At 49.6% G+C, this 21,024-nt stretch overlaps 1 protein-coding gene across 9 annotated transcripts in view; it reads left to right on the top strand.

Moving 5' to 3' along the window:
- Positions 1-21,024, top strand: part of MAP4 (microtubule associated protein 4) — a 317,020-nt gene that overhangs the window by 188,000 nt on the left and 107,996 nt on the right. For all 9 annotated transcript variants that reach the window (XM_015422361.1, XM_015422360.1, XM_015422359.1 and 6 more), the window contains one exon: positions 10,434-10,565. In XM_015422361.1, coding sequence (XP_015277847.1) covers positions 10,434-10,565 — 132 coding nt within the window. The remainder of the gene's footprint in view (positions 1-10,433; positions 10,566-21,024) is intronic.

Raw genomic sequence — 21,024 nt, 5'->3', positions numbered from 1 at the left:
GGCCCAGGAAGAAATAAGGAAGCGGTCTGTGCAGGCAGAAGGTCCCCTTGAAACAGTCCAGCGCAAAATGGAACACTGCGTGATGCCTGCCAGAGCTTTTCATTGTTCCCTGGCTGGATCTGTCCCGTCAGGGGAGTGCCAAGCTGTTAGTGGGACGCAGGCCCAGATTTTGACACAAAATGCAGAAGGAAAATTGTTGGGACAGGTTTGGAAACACTTCAGGCTGTGCCATACAATGTTAAAAAGCTCAATGTGTGATTCTGGACATTTGCACTAGAAGATTATACTGGTCTACTTGCTGTGTGGGGGACCCCCCTCATTTCTGGAGTTTGGGGTTTGGTAATGGGGCTGAGAATCATCAGAGATCCCTCGCTGCTGTGCAAAATAACTGTTCCCATGGAGATAGATCCAGGTGGGTCGCCGTGTTGGTCTGAAGCAATAGAACATAGTTTGAGTCCAGTGGAACCTTTAAGACCCACAGAGTTTTATTCGCTTACACTCAGAATTAAACTTTGTTGGTCTTGAGGTGCCACTGTGCTCAAACTTTGTTAAGAACATAAGAACATAAGAGAAGCCAATGTTGGATCAGGCCAATGGCCCATCCAGTCCAACACTCTGTGTCGCACAGTGGCCAAAAAAACCAGGTGCCATCAGGGGGTCCAGCAGTGGGGCCAGGAGGACACTAGAAGCCCTCCCACTGTTGCCCCCCCAAGCACCAAGAACACAGAGCATCCCTTGCCCCAGACTGAGAGTTCCTCTCTATACCTTGTGGCTAAGAACCACTGAGGGACCTCTGCTCCATATAAGAACATAAGAGAAGCCAATGTTGGATCAGGCCAATGGCCCATCCAGTCCAACACTCTGTGTCACACAGTGGCCAACAATACCAGGGGCCATCAGAAGGTCCAACTGTGGGGCTGGGACACTAGAAGCCCCTCCCACTGTTCCCCTCCCCCCAGGCACCAAGAATACAGAGTATCACTTGCCCCAGTCTGAGAGTCCCTATCTATACCTTGTAGCTAATAGTCACTGATGGACTTCTGTTCCATATGCTTATCTAATTCTGTTCCCGTGGACAGAATGATGATTGATGTGGTTAAACTCTCAACATTTATTAGCATTTAATTTTGACGTTCTTACCTTGGGAGTGATGTGGTGATGGAAGAGTCTTGGCTCTTGGACATCCAGAAGGAAGTTTTCAAGATTCAATATTTGGAGAGGAGTAAGGTTTGTTTGGGCTGTATGAACAAGAGATTTTTTGTGTGTGTTCAGTGCTGTTAAGTCACTATAAGCTAATGACCTCCAAAGCATCCTATCGTTACCAGCTTTGCTCAGGTCTTGCAAACTGCGGGCTATGGCAAACTATGTTAGAAATGTCAAATTTCAAGAAAATTTTGAAGCCATTGGGGGGAGGGAATGGGTGTGGCCCCCCCAAAATAAATGGGATTTTTTTTTGGAAATGGAATACTTTTGTCTTTCATCTTATTCATTCGAAAAAAGGGGGGGTCAGGATTTTTTTTTCCAGTGTTCCCCCAAATTTCCCAATTGTTCCTTTAGAAAGACAGAAAAAGTCCAAGGATCATTCATGTTATACATTTGGAAAGCGTGGAATGCTTTTGAAGACAAGGCTTTTCTCACTCAGAAAGAGAAAGTATTTCATAGGAGAGTTTTTTCCGAGCACTCCCCCAGATTTCCCAATATTTCCACGGATGGACTTCTTCCCCCATGAATCTGGAAAAGTCTGAAGACTTTACATATTTTGAGTGTGAAAAACCTTGCCTTAGGAAAGATTTAGTTTAGTGGAAACAAGCAACAAGAATATAGAGAACATAAGAGAAACCATGCTGGATCAGGCCAATGGCCTATCCAGTCCAACCCTCTGTGTCACACAGTTGCCAAAACCCAGGTGCCATCAGGGGGTCCAGCAGTGGGGCCAGGAGGACACTAGAAGCCCTCCCACTGTTGACCCCCCCCCCAAGCACCAAGAATATAGAGAACATAAGAGAAACCATGCTGGATCAGGCCAATGGCCCATCCAGTCCAACACTCTGTGTCACACAGTGGCCAAAACCCAGGGGCCATCAGAAAGTCACAAGCCCTCCCACTGTTGCCCCTGGAGCACCAAGAAGACAGGGCATCACTGCCCCAGAATACAGTGTTACGGCTTCAGAAGAAAGGCATCTGCAAGTCTTAAAGCAGCCTCACCCTTCCAAAGTAGGGTTGCCAACCTCCAGGTGGAGGCCAGTGGTCTCCCGGAATTACAACTGCTCTCACAGGCTACATAAATAGCTTATTTATCTGGAGCATTTTCCTCATGTCTCCTGGAGGAAATGGCTGCTTTGGAGGGCACGACAGCATGGCATTATACACTACCAAGGTCCCTCTCCTCCCAAAACTCCACTCTCCCAGGCTCTGCCTTCAAATCTCCAGGTATTTCCGAATCAGGAGTTGGCATCCCTATTCCAAAGTATTTGCACTGAAACATCTCTCCTTCCATTCCTAAAAAAACCCAGTCTCAGGCAATGCTCCCTCTAAGCTGTGGAGTCTTGAGAGCAAAAATTCTACTTTGTGAGCTAGTGGCATTAAAGTTGTGAGCGAGCGATTTGGCCGCTGTATGAATCAGTTTGCTCTGGAGCCATCGTTCCTGAGCTAAGCCAAAAATGGGTGAGCTGGAGGCTAAAAAACTGTGAGCTAGCTCTCACTGACTCAGCTTAGAGGGAACACTGCTTGTGAGCAAAAATTTTGCTTTGTGAGCTACCGGCGTTAAAGTTGTAAGCGAGCGATTTGGCTACTGCATAAATCAGTTTGCTCTGGGGCCGTCCTTCCTGAGCTAAGACAAAAGAAGGCGTGAGCCGGAGGCTAAAGAACTGTGCGCTGGCTCACACTGACTCAGCTTAGAGGGAACACTGGTCTCAGGGTGGCTGTAGTCTCTGGTGTGTCACACAGCAAATCACGATCCCCTTAGCATCTGTGCCAAGCTCACTAGGTCTTCAAGCGCATAACGATCCTTGCCCTTTTCAGTAAAATGCTATTTCAGAATTGTCATTTCTGACAAACACCCCACCAGCCGCAGAGAGATTTTTCACCCAATATTGATTGCTTTAGCTCCATGCAGAGCTTGAGTTCCCATCATTCTATCTAGCGTTTTCCTGTCTCCGCACAGTTGATCCCTCCCCACGCGGTGATCGGGGTGGTCTTAAATCTCTGAGCTGCGTCTCCTTGGCTGATAGGCGTCATATCGCAGACGGCTGTCACAGCTGTGCAGTGGAGAGAGCCAAGAGGTCCTGAAAGGAGAGCTGGAAACTCCTTGCTGGGGTGCTGAGCTGGAAACTGGGGTGCTGAGCAATGCTCCTTCTAAGCTGTGGAGTCCTGTGAGCAAAAATCCTACTTTGTGAGCCACTGGCATTAAAGTTGTGAGCGAGCGATTTGGCCGCTGCATCAATTAGTTTGCTCTGGAGCCCTCCTTCCTGAGCGGAGACAAAAATGTGTGAGCCGGTGGCTAAAAAACCGTGAGCTAGCTCACACTAACTCAGCTTAGAGGGAACACTGTGTTCAGGAAGCCCAAGAAAGGCGGTTTGTGCACTTAAAGACCTTTGAAAGTCAGTTATCTCTTTAATGACTGATCATTAATTGTGCACATTACAAAGCCCCGCATGAAAAGTACTTCTTTGAGGAAAGAGATCAAATGTAAGAATTTGCATTCAGTTAGGACGCTGAACTGCGGGCTGTGGAAGGTCAGTAGTTCGGCAGTTCGAGACCCGAGTTGCCGCATGACGGAGTGAGCTCCCACCTCTAGCCCTAGCTCCTGCCAGCCTAGCAGTTCGAAAGCAAGAAATGGCAAGTAGATAAATAGGGACCACTTCGGTGGGAAGGGGACAGCGTTCTGTGCGCCTTGGTGTTTAGTCATGCCAGCCACATGACCACGGAAACGTCTTTGGACAGCGCTGGCTCTTCGGCTTTGAAACGGAGATGAGCACCGTAACCCTAGAGTCGGATTCGACTGGCTTTCGAGCAAGGGAAACCTTTACATTTACCTTTTAGAAAGATACCACTGTGCTGAAAGGAGTCACCTTCTTCCTCTGGCATCTAATTTGGAAAGGCTGAATATTTATGGACTTCTCTCTCTCTCTTTTTGGCCCTGATTTTCAGGCAAATGAAAATTAGCTTCCAAAGCTGCTTACGGCAACTGTAAGGCAATGTGAATATTTTTTAAAAAAGGTGTTGGTGGAGGGGGCGGATATTAGGAGGACCTAGTCCAGGCATGATGAAGTGCTTACCTGCTGCCTCTTCTCCTTCTGACCTCCTGGATGGCAGCAGGTAGCTGGATGCCGTCAGGATCCATGGTCGCCAGGCAACTGTCTCTTCTCCCTCTCATTGAAGAAATGGAACTAAAATAACTTGGAGCGAGATAAACAAGTTCAAGGCCTAACAGTTTTGTGAAGAACCCAAATTGCAGGGATTAACATGGAATTCCACAGAGCGGTTGTCCCTTAGTTTTTATTTTATTTCATTTCATTCAGTTTATACCCCGACCTCCCCGTCAAAGCAGGCTCAGGGTGACTTACATAAAAATACATATATAAATACAATTAAAATCAATCATAAAACACCGTAACAATTAAGATTAATTACCCTAAAGTGCTGGAACAGGGTTCAAGTAAAGTGCAAGAGCAGAGTTTCAGATTAAACAGTTTTACTTCGGTGACAATCATGATGGTATTCTTGCGCCAGCTCAGTTGATCCATTTATATGTGCAGTGGACACCAGTTGTGAGTTGTAGGTCAGGGCACAGGGTCACTTCTCAGATGTTTACTGCAGCTCCTAACCAAAGGCCCGGTGAAAGAGCTTAGTCTTTTACTGCAAGAACAGTAACCATGATCCTTACTTATTTATTTATTTTTATTTATTTTTCACATTTATATCCCGCCCTCCCTGGTGGACTCAGGGCGGCTAACAAGGGCAGGTCATTAGCCATGGCATAAATAAAACATATAAAAACATAGTAAAGCATCCAACATTAAAACCACAGTACTCCCTCCATTACTAAAGTCCTAAATCCAAGATGGTGACTCCACAGTTCCAGATGGTGCTCCCATGATGTACATGTCCAATGGCGACGGCATCAGGTCTTCTACCATTTCCAGGTTCTTCCTCGGGCCTCGTCGATGCAACCTTTAAGATGCCTTGACGGTGGTAGTATAATGGGGCGGCGGCTCCTACTCAAAGGCCTGGCGGAAGAGCTCCGTCTTGCAGGCCCTGTGGAACTGCATAAGGTCCCGCAGGGCCCGGATCTCCACCGGGAGCTCGTTCCACCAGGTAGGAGCCGCCACCGAAAAAGCCCTGGCCCTGGTCGCAGCTAGTTTAATGTCCCTGGGACCCGGGATGACCAATAAATTTTGGGCCCCCAACCATAGTGCTCTTGGGGGAACATGTGAGGCAAGGCGGTCCCTCAGGTAGGCTGGACCGTGGCCTTTCATTCCAAGTGTAGCCACGGAAGGAGATCCACTACAGTGGGTTTAGGGGGAGAGTTAGAACGTGTGTGGGAGGCCAACGGAAAGCGGGCCCTTCAATATTGCTTCGAGGGGGGGGGGTGAACGTGTTGGTTTGCAGTAAAAGAGACAGATGTGCAGTAGAAGAGACAAATTCGAGTCCAGTAGCACTGTAGAGACCAACATTATTTGGGGGATATAAGCTTTGACTCTTGTAAGTTTATACCCCAAAGATCTTGTTGGCCTCTCAGGCGCTTCTGGATTCGAATCTCGCTCAGGTCCTTCAAGAGGCTCAAGGCTGAGCCACCGATCGCTAATCTTGATGTGTTGCTGACTGATCAAACCCACATAACAGCTTTACCTAGAAAGGCGATATCATCCCAAAGTGCCATCTTTTATGTTCTTTATTTACGTTAGCCCACCTTTCTCACTGAGCCTATTCCACGGAAGGAAATCCACTACAGTGGGTTTAGGGGGAGAGTTAGAATGTGTGTGGGAGGCCAACGGAAAGCAGGCCCTTCAGTATTGCTTCAGGGGGGTGACCGTGTTGGTTTGCAGTAAAAGAGACAGATTTGCAGTAGAAGAGACGAATTTGAGTCCAGTAGCATTGTAGAGACCAACATTATTTGGGGGATATAAGCTTTGACTCTTGTAAGTTTATACCCCAAAGATCTTGTTGGTCTCTCAGGCGCTTCTGGATTCGAATCTCGCTCAGGTCCTTCAAGAGGCTCAAGGCTGAGCCACCGATCGCTAATCTTGATGTGTTGCTGACTGATCAAACCCACATAACAGCTTTACTTAGAAAGGCAATATCATCCCAAAGTGTCATCTTTTATGTTATTTATTTGCGTTAGCCCACCTTTCCCACTGAGCCTATTAGTGGATTACGCAGTGTACATGGGTGCATTCGATTTGACGAGACGGCTGCCAAGCAGTGTAGTAAGACTAAGATTCCAGAAATACGAACAAGCGTATAATGTTAGACGTGATACGGAATGCAGATGCAAGGCATAAAAAGGTTATGCCATCAGCCGAAAATAGTGCAGTGACGGCACAGGATAATGTATGCAGCGAACGGATAACACACAGGAGGCGGTCTCTAGTTCCTTTCCCATTACAACAGCCTTCCTGAACCATTCCATTGCTACACAGCCATACATCTCTTGCCTTGAAAACCCTACGGAGTCGCCATAATTCAGCCGCAACAACAGCACTTTCTACCACCACACGGCCTTTATAGAAATACGCTGCTGAACAGTTCTATTTCATATAGAATCATAGAGTTGGAAGGGGCCATACAGACCATCTAGTCCAGTGGCGGTAAACCTATGGCACGGGTGCCAGAGGTAGCACTCAGAGCCCTCTCTGTGGGCACGCGTGCCATCGCCCCAGCCAGGCCCAGACCGTCATTAAAGTGTGGAATTCTCTGCCAAATAATTTTAAGTCAATGAAAGCATTTGGGATTGCGTTCCTTACTTTGTTTGGATCATCTTAAATTAATGTATGAGTTGTTTAGAAAAAGTAAAACCTCCGTATTCAGGTTAAATTGCCGTGTTGGCACTTTGCGATATAGAAGTGGGTTTTGGGTCGCAGTTTGGGCACTCGGTCTCTAAAAGGTTCGCCATCACTGATCTAGTCCAACCCCCTGCCCCATGCAGGACCAGCCTAAAGCATCTCTGGCAAATATTCGTCCAGCCTCTTCTCGAAAGCTGTCAGTGAAGGGGAGCTCACCACCTCCCGAGGCAGCTGATCCCACCTCTGAACCACCCTGACCGTGAAAAAGTTTTTCCTAATATCCAGACGATCCCCCCTTTCTCCATGTCCTTTCAACCCGGTGCTTCGGGTCCTCTCCTCTGCTTCCAACCAGAAGGGCTCCTGGCCCTCCTCCAAATGACAGCCTTTCAGATATTTAAAGAGAGCAGTCATGTCCCCCCTCAATCTTCTCCAAGCTGAACGTTCCCAAGGCCCTCAGCCTTTCCTCGTAGGGCTCAGTCTCCAGACCCCTGATCATCCTCGTCGCTCTCTTCCGCACCCTCTCGATTTTGTGGAATGACAGGAGCGTGGGAGCCTTCCTGACCTCCTCAGGCAGGCTGTTCCACCAGGTGGGGGGCCACATACAAATCGGAAGGGAAAGCGTTCCCTTCATAATTCCTGTAGGTGACAGGGAATGCTCCCTCTAAGCTGTGGAGTCTTGTGAGCAAAAATTCTACTTTGTGAGTGCCTAGCATTAAAGTTGTGAGCGAGCGGTTTGGCTGCTGCCTGAATTCGTTTGCTCCGGAGCCCTCCTTCCTGAGCTCAGACAAAAATGTACGAGCCGGAGGCTAAAAAACTGTGAGCTAGCTCACACGAACTCAGCTTAGAGGGAACATTGGTGACAGGGAATGGTGGCAGGCATCCCCCCCCCCCTCGCAATTTGTTTGTTGTTGGGTCATCTGAATAGTTAGGGACAAATTGCATTCTGGAGTGCTAGTTGAACACTTGCGTCGGTGAAAGTGTCCATGCAGAGTAAAAGATAACCTTAATGAAGTGTCTGTCTTTAGTTTTTGGTAGAAGGGACTATAGGTGCATGTAGCCTTACTGCTCTAAAATGGAAACTTTATTAGCAATACTATACTACCAAATGTCTTAAGGACAATAATTTTCACAATCAGTGTTACAACATAAACATACAACAAAAAAATCGTAAACGAAACCCGGCTCATAACTTTGAACTGCCCGCAAAAAGAGCCATGTGGTATAAATCAGTGTGTAAACAGTTGCAGGAGTGATGCAAACGTCTCACAAGTAACGCAGGCTCTGGACTCTGTATGCAGCCGTGGAGTCAATAATACACAAGGATTCCAGATGGGACCTTGTTTCAAGATCTTTTTCAATCGTGTCTGTCGTATCAGTCAATATACCCTTTCACAAAAAGGACAATTTCACATGATTATCATGGACCCATGAAGGGTTCACAGTCTGGTGTATGACGATCCACGTAAACGGGCTCCCAACTAGATAATATTAACAAAGGTAATAACTCAAATGTAACTGTTGTAGTTGGAGAATGCCTTTAGTTTTTGGCGTACAGTCCCATCATCTGGATCGTATAGCAAATTGCCCTCTGCAGTAATGGTGGTGATGCAGATGTTTCCAGCAGAGCAATTGGGCAACCTGACAGCTTGGTTCCCCCCAGCCTTGAGCCCACTGAAGATAGAGGCAGTGTGGTATAGCAGGCGGAGTACTAGACCTGGGGCAGGGGAGTCTGTGGTTGAATTCCCAGTGTGCCAGTCTGTCTGTCTGTCTCTGTCTCTCTCTCGTCTCTGTCTCTCTCTCTGAACTTAAAACTTCACAGGATCATTAGGATAGAAAATAGGTCAGCTCCCATTCACACCACCCTGTGCCTCTTGGAGTAAGAGCAGGATCAAAATGTGGTGGTCAGCTAAAAACTTTCCCAAGGGTGCCAGTTCTAAAAGGGCAATGTTGCTTCTCTGAAGATGCGCACTGGGATATGAAGCTGTTAAGCCATCTGACTCTTAAAGGTGGAATGGCGTTCCAGTGTTCTCTCTAAGCTGAGTTAGTGTGAGCTAGTTTTTGAGCCTCCGGCTCACACATTTTTGTCTCAGCTCAGGAAGGAGGGCTCCAGAGCAAACTAATTTATGCAGCAGCCAAATCGCTCGCTCACAGCTTTAATGCCGGCAGCTCACAAAGTAGGATTTTTGCTCACAAGACTCCGCAGCTTAGAGGGAACATTGGCGTTGACTCTCCTGGGTACATTCAAAAGATGTCAGCCCCCGGTTTGGTTAAATGGGAATCCTGCAGGTGCCCAGCAGCCCTGCCCGGTATGGAAAACGGCTGTCAGGTGTGCAACATCCTGCTCCTGAGGTCGGAGAGGCAGCAGAGATCCAATGCAAATTGCCTCGGTCAAAGGAGCAGCGTTTTATGCACCAACTTCCTGCCACGAGGTCTCCAACATAGTTCGCTTTGTTCAGTCCTATCAGACTTATTTACATGGGCCTGCCTCGCAGCCCACGTACCGTCCTCGGGGATGGCTGTTGCAGTGGTGGGGGGGCGAGCGTTTCCATGGCCCGCACGTCATTTGTCGCCTGTGTCCAGCAGTGAGGGCTTGGGCAGAAAGTCGACTTGCCTGATGGGGAAATTCAAATTTCTAGGGGTGGCGTGAAAGTGCTCCTCTTCTCAGTCAGTGTGGGAGGGGCTATGGCTCAGGGGTTGGAGCATCTGGTTTGCATGCCGAAAACCCAAGGCTCAGTCCCCAGCATCTCCTGTTAAAAGGACCAGGTAGAAATTCATGAGAGAGAGAGAGACCCTTTGCCGGAGACCCTGGCGAGCAGTAGCCAGCCTGAGTATCCAGGACTGACCTTGGCTGTAGCTTAGTGGTGACAGCATCTGTTTGGCATGCAGAAGGTCCCGGGTTCAATCCCCGGGCTTTCCAGTTAAAAGGATCAGGCGGTAGGTAGCATGAAAGACCTCTGCCTGAGACCCTGGCAAGCTGTAAAGAGGGCCTGTGGCTCGATGGCAGAGCATCTGCTTGGCATGCAGGAGGTCCCAGGAGGTCCCTACTGTTAAAAAGGACCAGGCAGTAGGTGATGGGAAAGACCTCTAGGCCTGAGACCCTGGAGAGCTGTAAAGAGGGGCCGTCGCTCAGTGGTAGAACCTCTGCTTGGCATGCAGAAGGTCCCAGGTTCAATCCCCAGGCTTTCCAGTTAAAAGGGTCAGGCGGTAGGTAGCGTGAAAGACCTCCGCCTGAGACCCTGGAGTGCTGCTGCTAGCCTGATTGGACAATACTGACCTTGATGGACTAATGGTCGGATTCAGTCTAAGGCCGTTCCGTGTGTGTTTACCTGAGTGCCTCCCTTCTCTGAAGGAACAGGCCATTGACCATGGGTGCAGGTTCCCTGTTCTGCAGAGTTGTAACGGTGCCGCTGCTTTCCTTTCACTTCACAGCGCCTCCAGGAAAAATCATGGACGATCAGATGGCCTACAAGGAATTTCTGGACCACAACGTCTCGTGGAAGATGGACGAAAGGGACCGATGCTTTGACTCTCAGCTGGCATTCCAGCCCACAGATGTGACAGGTGAGAAACTGCAGAAGGGAAACGGCTCCGGTTTAGCCTGGTAAGAACCGAGGTCTTGAGTACAACGCTGGAGTGAAAATGGATCCTCTCTCCCATGTATAGCTTGATGTGGAATACGATTTGGAAGTGGAGCGCTGTAACTTGTTCGCTGCTCTAGGCCGCAGTCTTAAACAGAAATGCTCGTCAGTGTGAAAGAGCTTTCCCAACCCAGGAGCCTTTTCCCAAATGGTTTTGGCAGGAGAGTTTCAATTAGGACGTGTTTGCACACAGGATTTACCATGCCCATTCCTGTGTAGCCTCCTGACCACCAAGGCTCTTCATTTGTGCTGTCTATGACTGTGTGAGGCAGTCCAGCATGGGTCCTAGTGGCCATCACCCAAGCATCTTTCTGCACGATCGATGGTGGCTGTGAATGGTAAACCATGTGGCAGTCAATGCTCCCTCTAAGCTGCAGAGTCTTGTGAGCAAAAATTCTGCTTTGTGAGCTACCGGCATTAAAGTTGTGAGTGAGCGATTTGGCTACTGCATCAATTAGTTTGCTCTGGAGCCATCCTTCCTGAGCTAAGACAAAAATATGTGAGCCGGAGGCTAAAAAACTGAGCTAGCTCACACTGTCTCAGCTTAGAGGGAACACTGGTGGCAGTGACATCCACAAGTTGTTTGTGGTGTATGTACAGTAGACTGACTGACTATAGACATTGATGCTTACGGAGCACTTTCTACAGTTGGTTTTTCCTGTTCTCTAGGTTACTAAGTAAGTTACTAGGTAAGTATAGGTTACTAGTAACCTAGTACTTACACATGAGAATAGGGAATTTGCTGCCAGAGGATGTAGTGATGGCCGCAGACATAGACAGCTTTAGAAAGGGGATTGGACAGATTCGTGGAGAATAGATATATTGGTGGCTACCGACCAGGGTGACTAAAGGGAATCTCCACATTGAGAGGCAGTCAACCTCTGAATCCCAGTGCCAGGAGACAACATTGGGGGAGGCTTTGGCATCTATGCCCTGTTGCTGGCCCTCCAGAGGAACTGGTTGGCCACTGTGTGAGACGGGATGCTGGACTAGATGGACCCTCCCTGGTCTGATCCAGCAGGGCTCTTCTGATGTTCTTATGAAGGCCTCGGCCTCTCTGCCCTGTTGTTGGCCCTCCAGAGGAACTGGTTGGCCCCTGTGTGAGGCAGGATGCTGGACTAGGTGGACCCTCACAGGTCTGATCCTGCAGGGCCCTTCTGATGTTCTTAGAAGCCTTGAGTTCCATGAGGGAGAAAAGGTGGAATATGAAAGCAGTCATTTTCTTGTGTATACTTTCCACTTGGGATCCAGTGATCACACCCAGTTCATCTAGTGAAGGTACCTCCCCCATCTCCATTGTCCTAAAGTCCATTCCCTTTTGTCTTCTCTGAATCCTTGTCTTGTTCTGAAAGTATTAAAAAAAACCCCCTTCAGCAGTGTTTGTAATGATTCATCGTCTTGAGGAACGCCGCCTGTAAGGACCAGAAACCGACTGTACCCGTTCCCCAGCTCTGAGGCCTCTTTGAATGACCGGGTGGGTGATCAGCATGCAGGAATGAAAGTGGGAGACTTTCCGCTTCCTGGTACCGTGTGTGTCTTGCCAGATTGCAGTCGCAAAAACTGAACAAGAAGGAATGTTTGCCGGGCTGCCCATCGGGGTTGGATTTTAGGCGTGGCCCTTCGCTTGCTGAGGGTTTCCAACTTCTGGAGATTTGAAGGGGGAGTCCGGAAGGGCAGCGTTTGGGTAGGGGAAGGGGCCATGAAGTCCACCATCCACAGCAGCCATTTCCTCCAGGGGACCGGATCTCTGTCGTCCGGAGACTGCTTGTCATTCGAGAAGATCTCTAGGCTCTTAACTGGCCACTCTGGATCTAAGTCTGCGTTAAAAATAGTTAATTTATGCCAAATAGCTTGGATTAGTATCTTTGTCATGGATAGTGTAGCTTCCAGTGAGAGTGCAGGAGGAGATGGGTGCATTATTGGGTGCCAAGGGGATGATTTGCGTGTTACATTCATTAAATTTGATTTGTCATCAATCTTTGAATCTACTTTAAAATAATTCTGTTACGTTTGAAGAACAGGGCAGCAACGAGTGGCCCCTTTAGAAGGTTCTCTTGAATGTCACGTAGGAAATGATCAGTAGAGGTCCTGGAACATGTGAAAGGAGGTGATCGAGTAGGCGTCTGTAGCGGGAAGGAGGAAATGACTTTTCTTTAAGACCACACACAGTCATCATGAGAGAGAGAGAGAGAGAGAGAGAAGTGTGAGTTCAGTGGTACCTTTATGACCAACAAAGTTTAATTCTGGGTACAAGCTTTCATGCGCATGCACACTTGTTCAGGGACCCAGACATCTGATGAAGTGTGCACGCACATGAAAGGTAGAGAGAGGGTGCAGTAGCTGGCATCAGGAGGTAAGAGATGTGTGGTTAAGGAGATCACTGGTTTGGAATTCCTTCTTTGTAGACAAGAGCATGTCTCAGGATAACCACCCGAGGATCACGAATCTCTTGGGTTTTGTATCCTGATGCCAAAGGCATAATTGGGGAGGGGTGGTGGTGTCAATTCAACTTTCTCTTTGATTATTAGAAAGCTCATGTTGAGGGGGAGAAGGATGGATGAAGGGCCATGGATACGTTTGTGTATATAAGCCACGAGTGCAGCAGCCCCATTGTTGGATCCAGAAGGGGGCAACCAGGATGGTGAGAAGGTTGAAATCCAAGTCTTATGAGGAAAGGCTGAAAGAGTCGGGTCTGTTTAGCCTGGGAAAGAGAAGGCTTAGAGGGGACATGATTGCAGCCTTCAAATATCGGAAGGGCTGTCACACAGAAGAGGGAGCGGATCTATTCTCTCTTGCTCCGGATTGCAAGGCTAGATCCAAGGGGGGGAAATTAGAGTACTGTGTCTAGTTTTGGGCACCACATTTGAGGAAGGATGTTGACAAGCTCGAGCATGTCCAGAAGAGGGCAACCAGGATGGTGAGAGGGTTGGAGTCCAACTCTTATGAGGAAAGGTTGAAAGAGTCGGGTCTGTTTAGCCTGGGAAAGAGAAGGCTTAGAGGGGACATGATTGCAGTCTTAAAGTATCTGAAGGGCTGTCATGTAGAAGATGGAGCGGATCTGTTCTCTCTCGCTCTGGATTGCAAGACTAGACCTAATGGGTGGGAATTACAAGGGAGTCATTACCAGCTAAATATCAGGAGAAACTTCCTAACTGTCAGAGTGGTTGAGCAGTGGGACAGACTGCCTCTGGAGGTGGTGGAGGCTCCTTCACTGAATGTTTTCTACTGGGGGCTGGATGACCATCTTTCGGGTATGCTGCAGGGCTATCTTTCGGCTCTGCTCCTGCAGAGTGCAGGGGGCTGGACTAGATGACCTGCAAGGTCCCTTCCAACTCTTAACATTCTATGATTCTGTGAATCCTCTTCCAGGGTGACCGCCCAGCACTCAAGGAGGCTCTTCCCCGGAATTTCTGCAGCCTTTTCTCTCCACTCAGAATAGCCGTAGCATCGTGGATTCTGAGCATGGAACGCTCCCCAGGCTCTGCCTGGCACGCCAGCTTGGCTTCTGCATGTTGCCGGCTGCCCGGCTGCAGGACAGAGGCTCACTTTGGGGAAGCTGCTTTGTCTCCCTTGAAGCCATCGTCTTGCTCCACCATCTCTGCCCACTCAAAGGTGTAAAAGGATCCCCAGCATCATCTAGCAACCTGGACCTGCAGAGAGTCACTTGGGTTGTGGGCAGTGTTCCCTCTAAGCTGAGTTAGTGTGAGCTAGCTCACAATTTTTTAGCCTCCGGCTCACACATTTTTGTCTTAGTTCAGGGAGAATGGGGCTCCAGAGCAAACTGACTTATGCAGTAGCCCAATCGCTACTACAAGCATGGACGGCTTCAAAAGGGAATTAGATAAGCATATGGAGCAGAGGTCCATCAGTGGCTCTTAGCCACAAGGTATAGATAGGGGCTCTGGGGCAAGGGATGCTCTGTCTTCTTGGTGCTTGGGGGGGGGGGGGGGCAAAACAGTGGGAGGGCTTCTAATGTCCTGGCCCCACTGCTGGACCTCCTGATGGGACACCTGATATTTCTGGCCACTGTGTGACACAGAGTGTTGGGCTGGATGGCCCTTTGGCCTGATCCAACATTGGCTTCTCTTATGTTCTTATGTTCTTATGCTCGCTCACAACTTTAATACCAGCAGCTCACAAAGTTGACTTTTTGCTCACAAGACTCCACAGCTTAGAGGGAACATTGGTTGCGGGCTGTCTAGAAGCGGCAGGTGGTCACCATTGTTGTCTGCGCGCATTTTTTTTACTTCCTCTGAGTGATTGCCCATTGATCAGAAGGCTTCCTTTTAATCGAGTGTTGCATCAGTTTCATGCATACAGAGCAGGTATCCCCGAGACGGTTCTCTGTGCCTCAGTGGGTATAACTTGCGGGCTAGGCTGGCACTTGCCATTATCCGGGGCTTTTGCTGTGTGGAGCAGCTTACCTCTGGGGAGGGGCCGTGGCTCAGTGGCCGCGCATCTGCTTTGCATGCAGAAGTCCTTGGGTCCAGTCTCCAGATAAACGGATCGGGTGGTAAGTAATGTGAAAGGCCTAGACCTGAGAGCCACTGCCAATCTGAGTAGACGGTACAAGAAGAAGAGGAGGAGGAGAAGAGGAGAAGAAGAAGAGCCGCCCTTCACTTGGAGTCTCAGAGCGGCTTACAAACTCCTCTCCCTTCCCCTCCCCACAACAGACACCCTGTGAGGTGGGTGGGGCTGAGAGAACTCTGACACAAACTGCTCTTTTTCAAGGACAGCTGTGCCAGAGCTTGTGGCTGACCCAAGGTCACACCAACAGCTGCGAGTGGAGGAGTGGGGAATCAAACCCGGTTCTCCCAGATTAGAGTCCGCACACTTAACCACCACACCAAACTGGAGGAGGAAGAGATTGGATTTATACCCCACCCTTCAATACCTGAAGGCAGGGGTGGATTAACCATTAAGCAGACTAAGCACGTGCTTAGGGCACCAGGGCCAAAGGGGGCACCACAAAGTTGGGGGAAAGCTTAGTTTGTACAGTCTATTGTGTTATCCTATGAATAAATTTTTGTATTGCTGCAACCTGCATTGTATATCTGGTCAGACAGGTCAACCACTAAAACGGACGGGGTCAGTGTGGAAAGGAGGGGGGGGGCACCAAGATTGGTCAATGCTTAGGGCACCAGTGAGCCTTCATCCGCCCCTGCCTGAAGGAGTCTCGGAGCGGCTTACTAACTCCGTTCCCTATGGCTTGCCCAAGGTCATCCAGCAGCTGCAAGCGGAGGAGTGGGGAATCAAACCCGGTTCTCCCAGATTAGCTATTTGCTTGAGGACACTCTAGCTCTGTCTTTGATAGCCACACAAGTGCTTTTTGGACCTAAATTGGAAGATGTTCTAATTCAGCAACTGTGCACTTGGCACCAGACACATGACTTTCACCTTTAGAGGCCTCACAGACATCGTGTGTCTTTAGATCTTGCTGCTTCACCTTCCTCTTCCTGGTCCAATATTCACTTATTGGTTATCTTATTGCAATATGTATTTAAGTTATGTGTACCTCAATATTGTTTGACCTCTGAAGAAGGCCCCAGTAGGGTGGAAACGCGTCAGGTCCAATGTTCCCTCTAAGCTTGTGAGCAAAAATTCTATTTTGTGAGCTACCGGCATCAGAGTTGTGAGCAAGTGATTTGGCTGCTGCATAAATCAGTTTGCTCTGGAGCCCTCCTTCCTGAGCTAAGACAAAAATGTGTGAGCCAGAGGCTAAAAAACTGTGAGCTGGCTCACACTAACCCAGCTTAGAGGGAACACTGGTCAGGTCATGTGTCTTGGCCCTTGTATCTAGGCTCTATACTTCTTTATGAGGCTTTCATTGGGCCCTGATGTATGGTTTTAACTGCCTTTCTAATGAATACTTGTATCTTTGTATATTTTAAGTTTTAAATAGGTTTTTTTAATATTGGCCCTTTGTTAGACTTTCTTCTCACCCTTTCGGTTCTCGATTCCAGTTTCTGGGTCAGGTTTGTTTTCTCCTCCCCGTGTCTTCCCGATTCAGAACAGGTCAGCTTCACGTGTTCATGTGTGTGATCCTCCTCACAGCCACCCGGGTTCGGATCCCTGAACGTGTAGCGAAACCACAGTGTAGCTTGCCGAGAGAATTCCTGCCCTCGAAAGTACATAGGTGATAGGGAGCAAGGTCAGCCTGTCGGCTTGCAAGAGGAGAAGCGGAGGAGGCAGCTGTTTCCTCAGTGCAGATATGAGCAGGAAAGGGCTGGCCAAACCCACTTCGAGATGTCGTTTCACATCCTGACTTGTGGTCACCGGTCAGTCCTTAGCCATAGCTTAACTAGAAGAAGTTGGTTTTTATACCCGACTTTTCCCTTTCCTAAGTAGTCCCAAAGTGTCTTACAATAGCCTTCCCTTCCTCTCGCCACAACAGGCCCTTTGTAAGGTAGGTGGGGCTGAGAGAGTCCCGAGAGAACCGTGACTGGCCCAAGGTCACCTAGCTGGCTTCATGGGGAGGAGTGAGGAATCAAACCCGGTTCTCCAGCTTAGAGTCCGCCACTCTTAACCAACACCATGCTGGCGCTCTAACTAGCCAGGTGTAACCTTTAGCCACAGCTACAGAAAACTCAGCCAGTTTGGTGCAGCGGTGAGGAGTGCGGACTCTTATCTGGGAGAACTGGGTTTGATTCCCCACCCCTTCACATGCAGCCAGCTGGGTGACTTTGGGCCAGTCACAAGTTCCTCCAGAGCTGTTCTCTCAGGACCAGTTCTCAAAAAAGCTCTCGCGGCCCCGCCTACCTCACAGGGTGCCTGTTGTGGGGAGGGGAAGGGAAAGGAGAGTGTAGGCCCCTCTGAGACTCCTTTGGGTAGTGAAGGGCACGGTATAAATCCAACCTCCTCCTCCTCCTCCTCCTCCTCCTCTTCTTCTTTGGAAGGGAAAAGAGACTGTGAGCCACTCTGAGACTACTTTGGGTAGTGAAGAGTGGGGTATGAATCCAATCCCTTCCTCTCCTCTTCATTTTGTGTAGAGCAGGGGTCCCCAATCTTTTTTGAGCTTGTGGGCACATTTGGAATTCTGACCCAGCACCGTGGGCACAGTTCACCTTCAATCACCCAGCGCAGGACCTTGAGCTGTGGTGGCAGCTGCCGCCAGAGCAACCTTCAGTCAGAAGTCTTGCTGGGCATAAGCCCTTCCTGGCCCTGCCTATGTCCTAAAAACCCCTGGCGGGCACCAGAAAAGGTGTTGATGGGCACCACCACGTTGGGGACCCCCGGTGCAGGGTCTGATGTTGAATACAACCTCCACGACGGGAAGCCCTGGTCCAGTGTGGTGCGGGGTGCCCTCGTCCGGCCGCGGACCTCCGTAGCAAGGGCCGGTGCTCGAGTTCAGGTCTTTGACGTTCAAGGTCAGCATTCAATCCAGGAAGCCCTGCTGAAAAGCAAAAACCTAATAACCAGCAGGATAGGAAGCGAAGGAGGCGGCGCGCTGGGAAAACCTCCCCCCAACACCAGATTGCCAGTGGAAATGAAACCTGCTGGGACCGGTGCGTTTTTGCCTCCCCAGGCGAGGCACGCATTGCATTTGAAACACTTCTGACCCACACTTCTCCCAAAGGACTCGGAGCCAGTCATGGTAAAAAGGCAGGGACACATAGCTGACTCTTTAAAACTAGCAAGCCAGGTTTTATGAGTTACCGGAAGTATAGGAGCTGTGATTGATAGAACCGGATGAGTTCAGCCCTGCTAAATTAAAAAGGCTCTTTTAAAACACTCAACTGTATGTTTGCACTGGAACGGCAGCGGTTTAGGAGCCTTCGTAACATCTACGGACAGCAGCCTTGGCCTCCCCAGTGCAGACAAAGTTATTTGTTATGAGGGCCGGATCTGACATAAACGAGACCTTGTTGGGCCGGGCCACGCGTGTCATAAAAAGTAATGCCAGGTAGCGGAGATATAGCCTTTATAAAGGACACAAGCACAAAGGTGTGTGTGTTTTTTTAAACTTAAAATAAAAACATGCTTAAAACATTAGCTCTGTAAGCTGCAAACCTACTTTTGGTTTATTGACATTCACAGAGTTCTGAGTCTGGGAGCCAGGTTAAAACATGAAATGCCTGAGTGATTAAGAGAGTCTGGCAAAGCAAGCTATGATGCAGTAGCAGCGGCAGAACTGGAAGCAGGAGACGGCCATTTCCACTGCGGGCCTGACCTGGCCCCCAGGCCGCATGTTTGACACCCCTGGTCTAACCCCCTTTGTAGATGGGGAGCCTGAAGCAGGCCTTGATCCAACGGGTTCAGCTTCTGCAGGGGGGGCGTTTGTTGTCTGTTGCTGCTGCTCTGCTGTCTGAGCCAGTGGGGGCGTGGCTCCCAGCGGCCGTGGCCAGCACTCCCCACCCACACCCCCAATTCCCAGGAGGGAGCCGGGCCCCCGCAGAGCCCCCCCCAACCGCTGCGTGGATGGCTTGGCTGGAGAACCATCCCTGAAACCGGCCTGAAGCGGTTCTCGAAATCTCAGGAGCTTTGAACTAATTCTGTGAGGCAGTTCTTCCTGCCCACGCTTCCGAAAATCAGAACTGGTCCGAGATGTCTCGCTTCCTGAGGCAGAAAATCCAAATTGATAACCCTCCCCACGGGAAAGCAAATCTCCATTTAAAAAAAACCCAATCGCCTGCTGTGTGCGGCAGCCTCCGCTGGCTTTGCGGGGTGACCCGAGGGCTTGTCAGGCAGCGGAGCTAGGAGGCATCTTGACCCGCCGGAGAGCTCCCGTGTGCTGGCGAGGGGACTGGGTGGAGCCGGGCGGGCCACACGGTGTGTAGGCAGTGGGGTTTGTCTCCTTTGGTTCTGCCGTCTCTTCCTTTTTCCGAAAAGCAAAAATCTGGGAACCATCTAGTATTAATATGTAACCCATTCACTACAGTCCCTGTCATTTTAGTAGGGTTGCATATAAGTTAGCCATAGCAGCCCCGTGAGCCTCCTGTCAAGCTCCGTGGGTGTTCGTCAGCTACCTTTATCGGGATCACAACAAAACATAGAGGCAGGTGTTGCGTTCCAGTGCCAGCTGGTGGTGATGCTCAGTTAAATGTACTTCAGTGTTGTGGACTGCCGTGCATCTTCAGCGGGAGAAAAGCCGTGCTCTCGTATGGCACGGAGTGCGGCAGCGTGCTTCAGAGGGGCAGCTGCCAGCTAAGAGAAGTCCTCAGACTGAGAATGCTGCCTCCATCCTGGTAGAGTTGCACCCCGCCCCAGGGCTTCCTTGGGAAGAAGGCGCCGTTGGTACTAGATGCTCAGGTTTCCCCACCGCACCTTCCCTGAGGGTGTGGGTGCCCCACCAAGTTCGCTACACAGAAAATAAAGCCACAGAGAAGTGGGGTGCCACCCGCAGCTGTTGCCAGCAGAAAGGGCAGGGTGTTTGCAGTTGGTTTGCTGGGCCCCAGAGCAAGAGGCTTGCTGGCCAGTCCCGTCCTACGGCACGAAACTAAGGCATTTGGCCTCTGTCGGTTGTCCCTCAGAACCTTTTAAGATGCACCGCGAAGACGTCCTGTCCGACCTGCTGCTGCTTCCTCAGGAGATGACGGGCATGCCGGCTTTCGGGGACTATTTTGGAGCTGCGAGCGAAGTCCATGGTACAGTTCTTCGTCGCGCCTGTCCCTTGCCTTACCAAGGAACTCTTCTGCATGACTCATGCCTTCTCTCCTCTTCTTATGCTGCTTTGAGCCTCGCAATAGTTGTGTAGAGCGTTCTAGGCACCTAACCTGCTTTCTCAGACTTTTCTAATTTAGAAATGTGCATGCTTGAAATCATCATATCGGTTGTACAACCTGTGCATCCTTTGTCATTTTGAAATTGCAGGTTTATGGTTTTTAGCTGCTAGTCCTCATGGTATTGGGGGTTGCATAGAAATGTGAGGTCAAAATTAAGTGACTACCTGGATTTCAGGAATCTGAGTAAAGACATATATCGGGAATGGATTCCCTTCATTTCTCCAGCCTTCAGATCCCGTGTTACCTGTAGCCCACCAATGCCCTGTGAATGACAGGTCTCCTTCCTTTCTCTGCCCTGTAAAAACAGAAATGCCAAACTTAATCTGCCCGGAAGAGTGGAACATTTATCACACTTCCGTAAGATGCAAATTCAGGAGGCACAGTATAGGCCTCCTGCTTCTTTGTGGGACTGTAGATGGTGGTGCGGTGGCCCAAGTGGTAAAGACACTGAACTGCAGGCTGTGGAAGGTCAGTAGTTCAGCAGTTCAAGACCCGGGTGCCGCAAGACGGGGTGAGCTCCCGTCTCTAGTTCCAGCTCCTGCCAACCTAGCAGTTCGAAAGCAAGAAATTGCAAGTAGATAAATAGGTACCACTTCGGTGGGAAGGGAACAGCGTTCCGTGCGCCTTGGTGTTCAGTCATGCCGGCCACATGACCACTGA

The sequence above is a fragment of the Gekko japonicus genome, unplaced genomic scaffold, assembly GCF_001447785.1.
Source record: "Gekko japonicus isolate JY-2015 unplaced genomic scaffold, Gekko_japonicus_V1.1 scaffold915, whole genome shotgun sequence".
Classification (NCBI taxonomy): domain Eukaryota; kingdom Metazoa; phylum Chordata; class Lepidosauria; order Squamata; family Gekkonidae; genus Gekko; species Gekko japonicus.
This window is presented reverse-complemented; position numbering and strand designations above follow the sequence as displayed.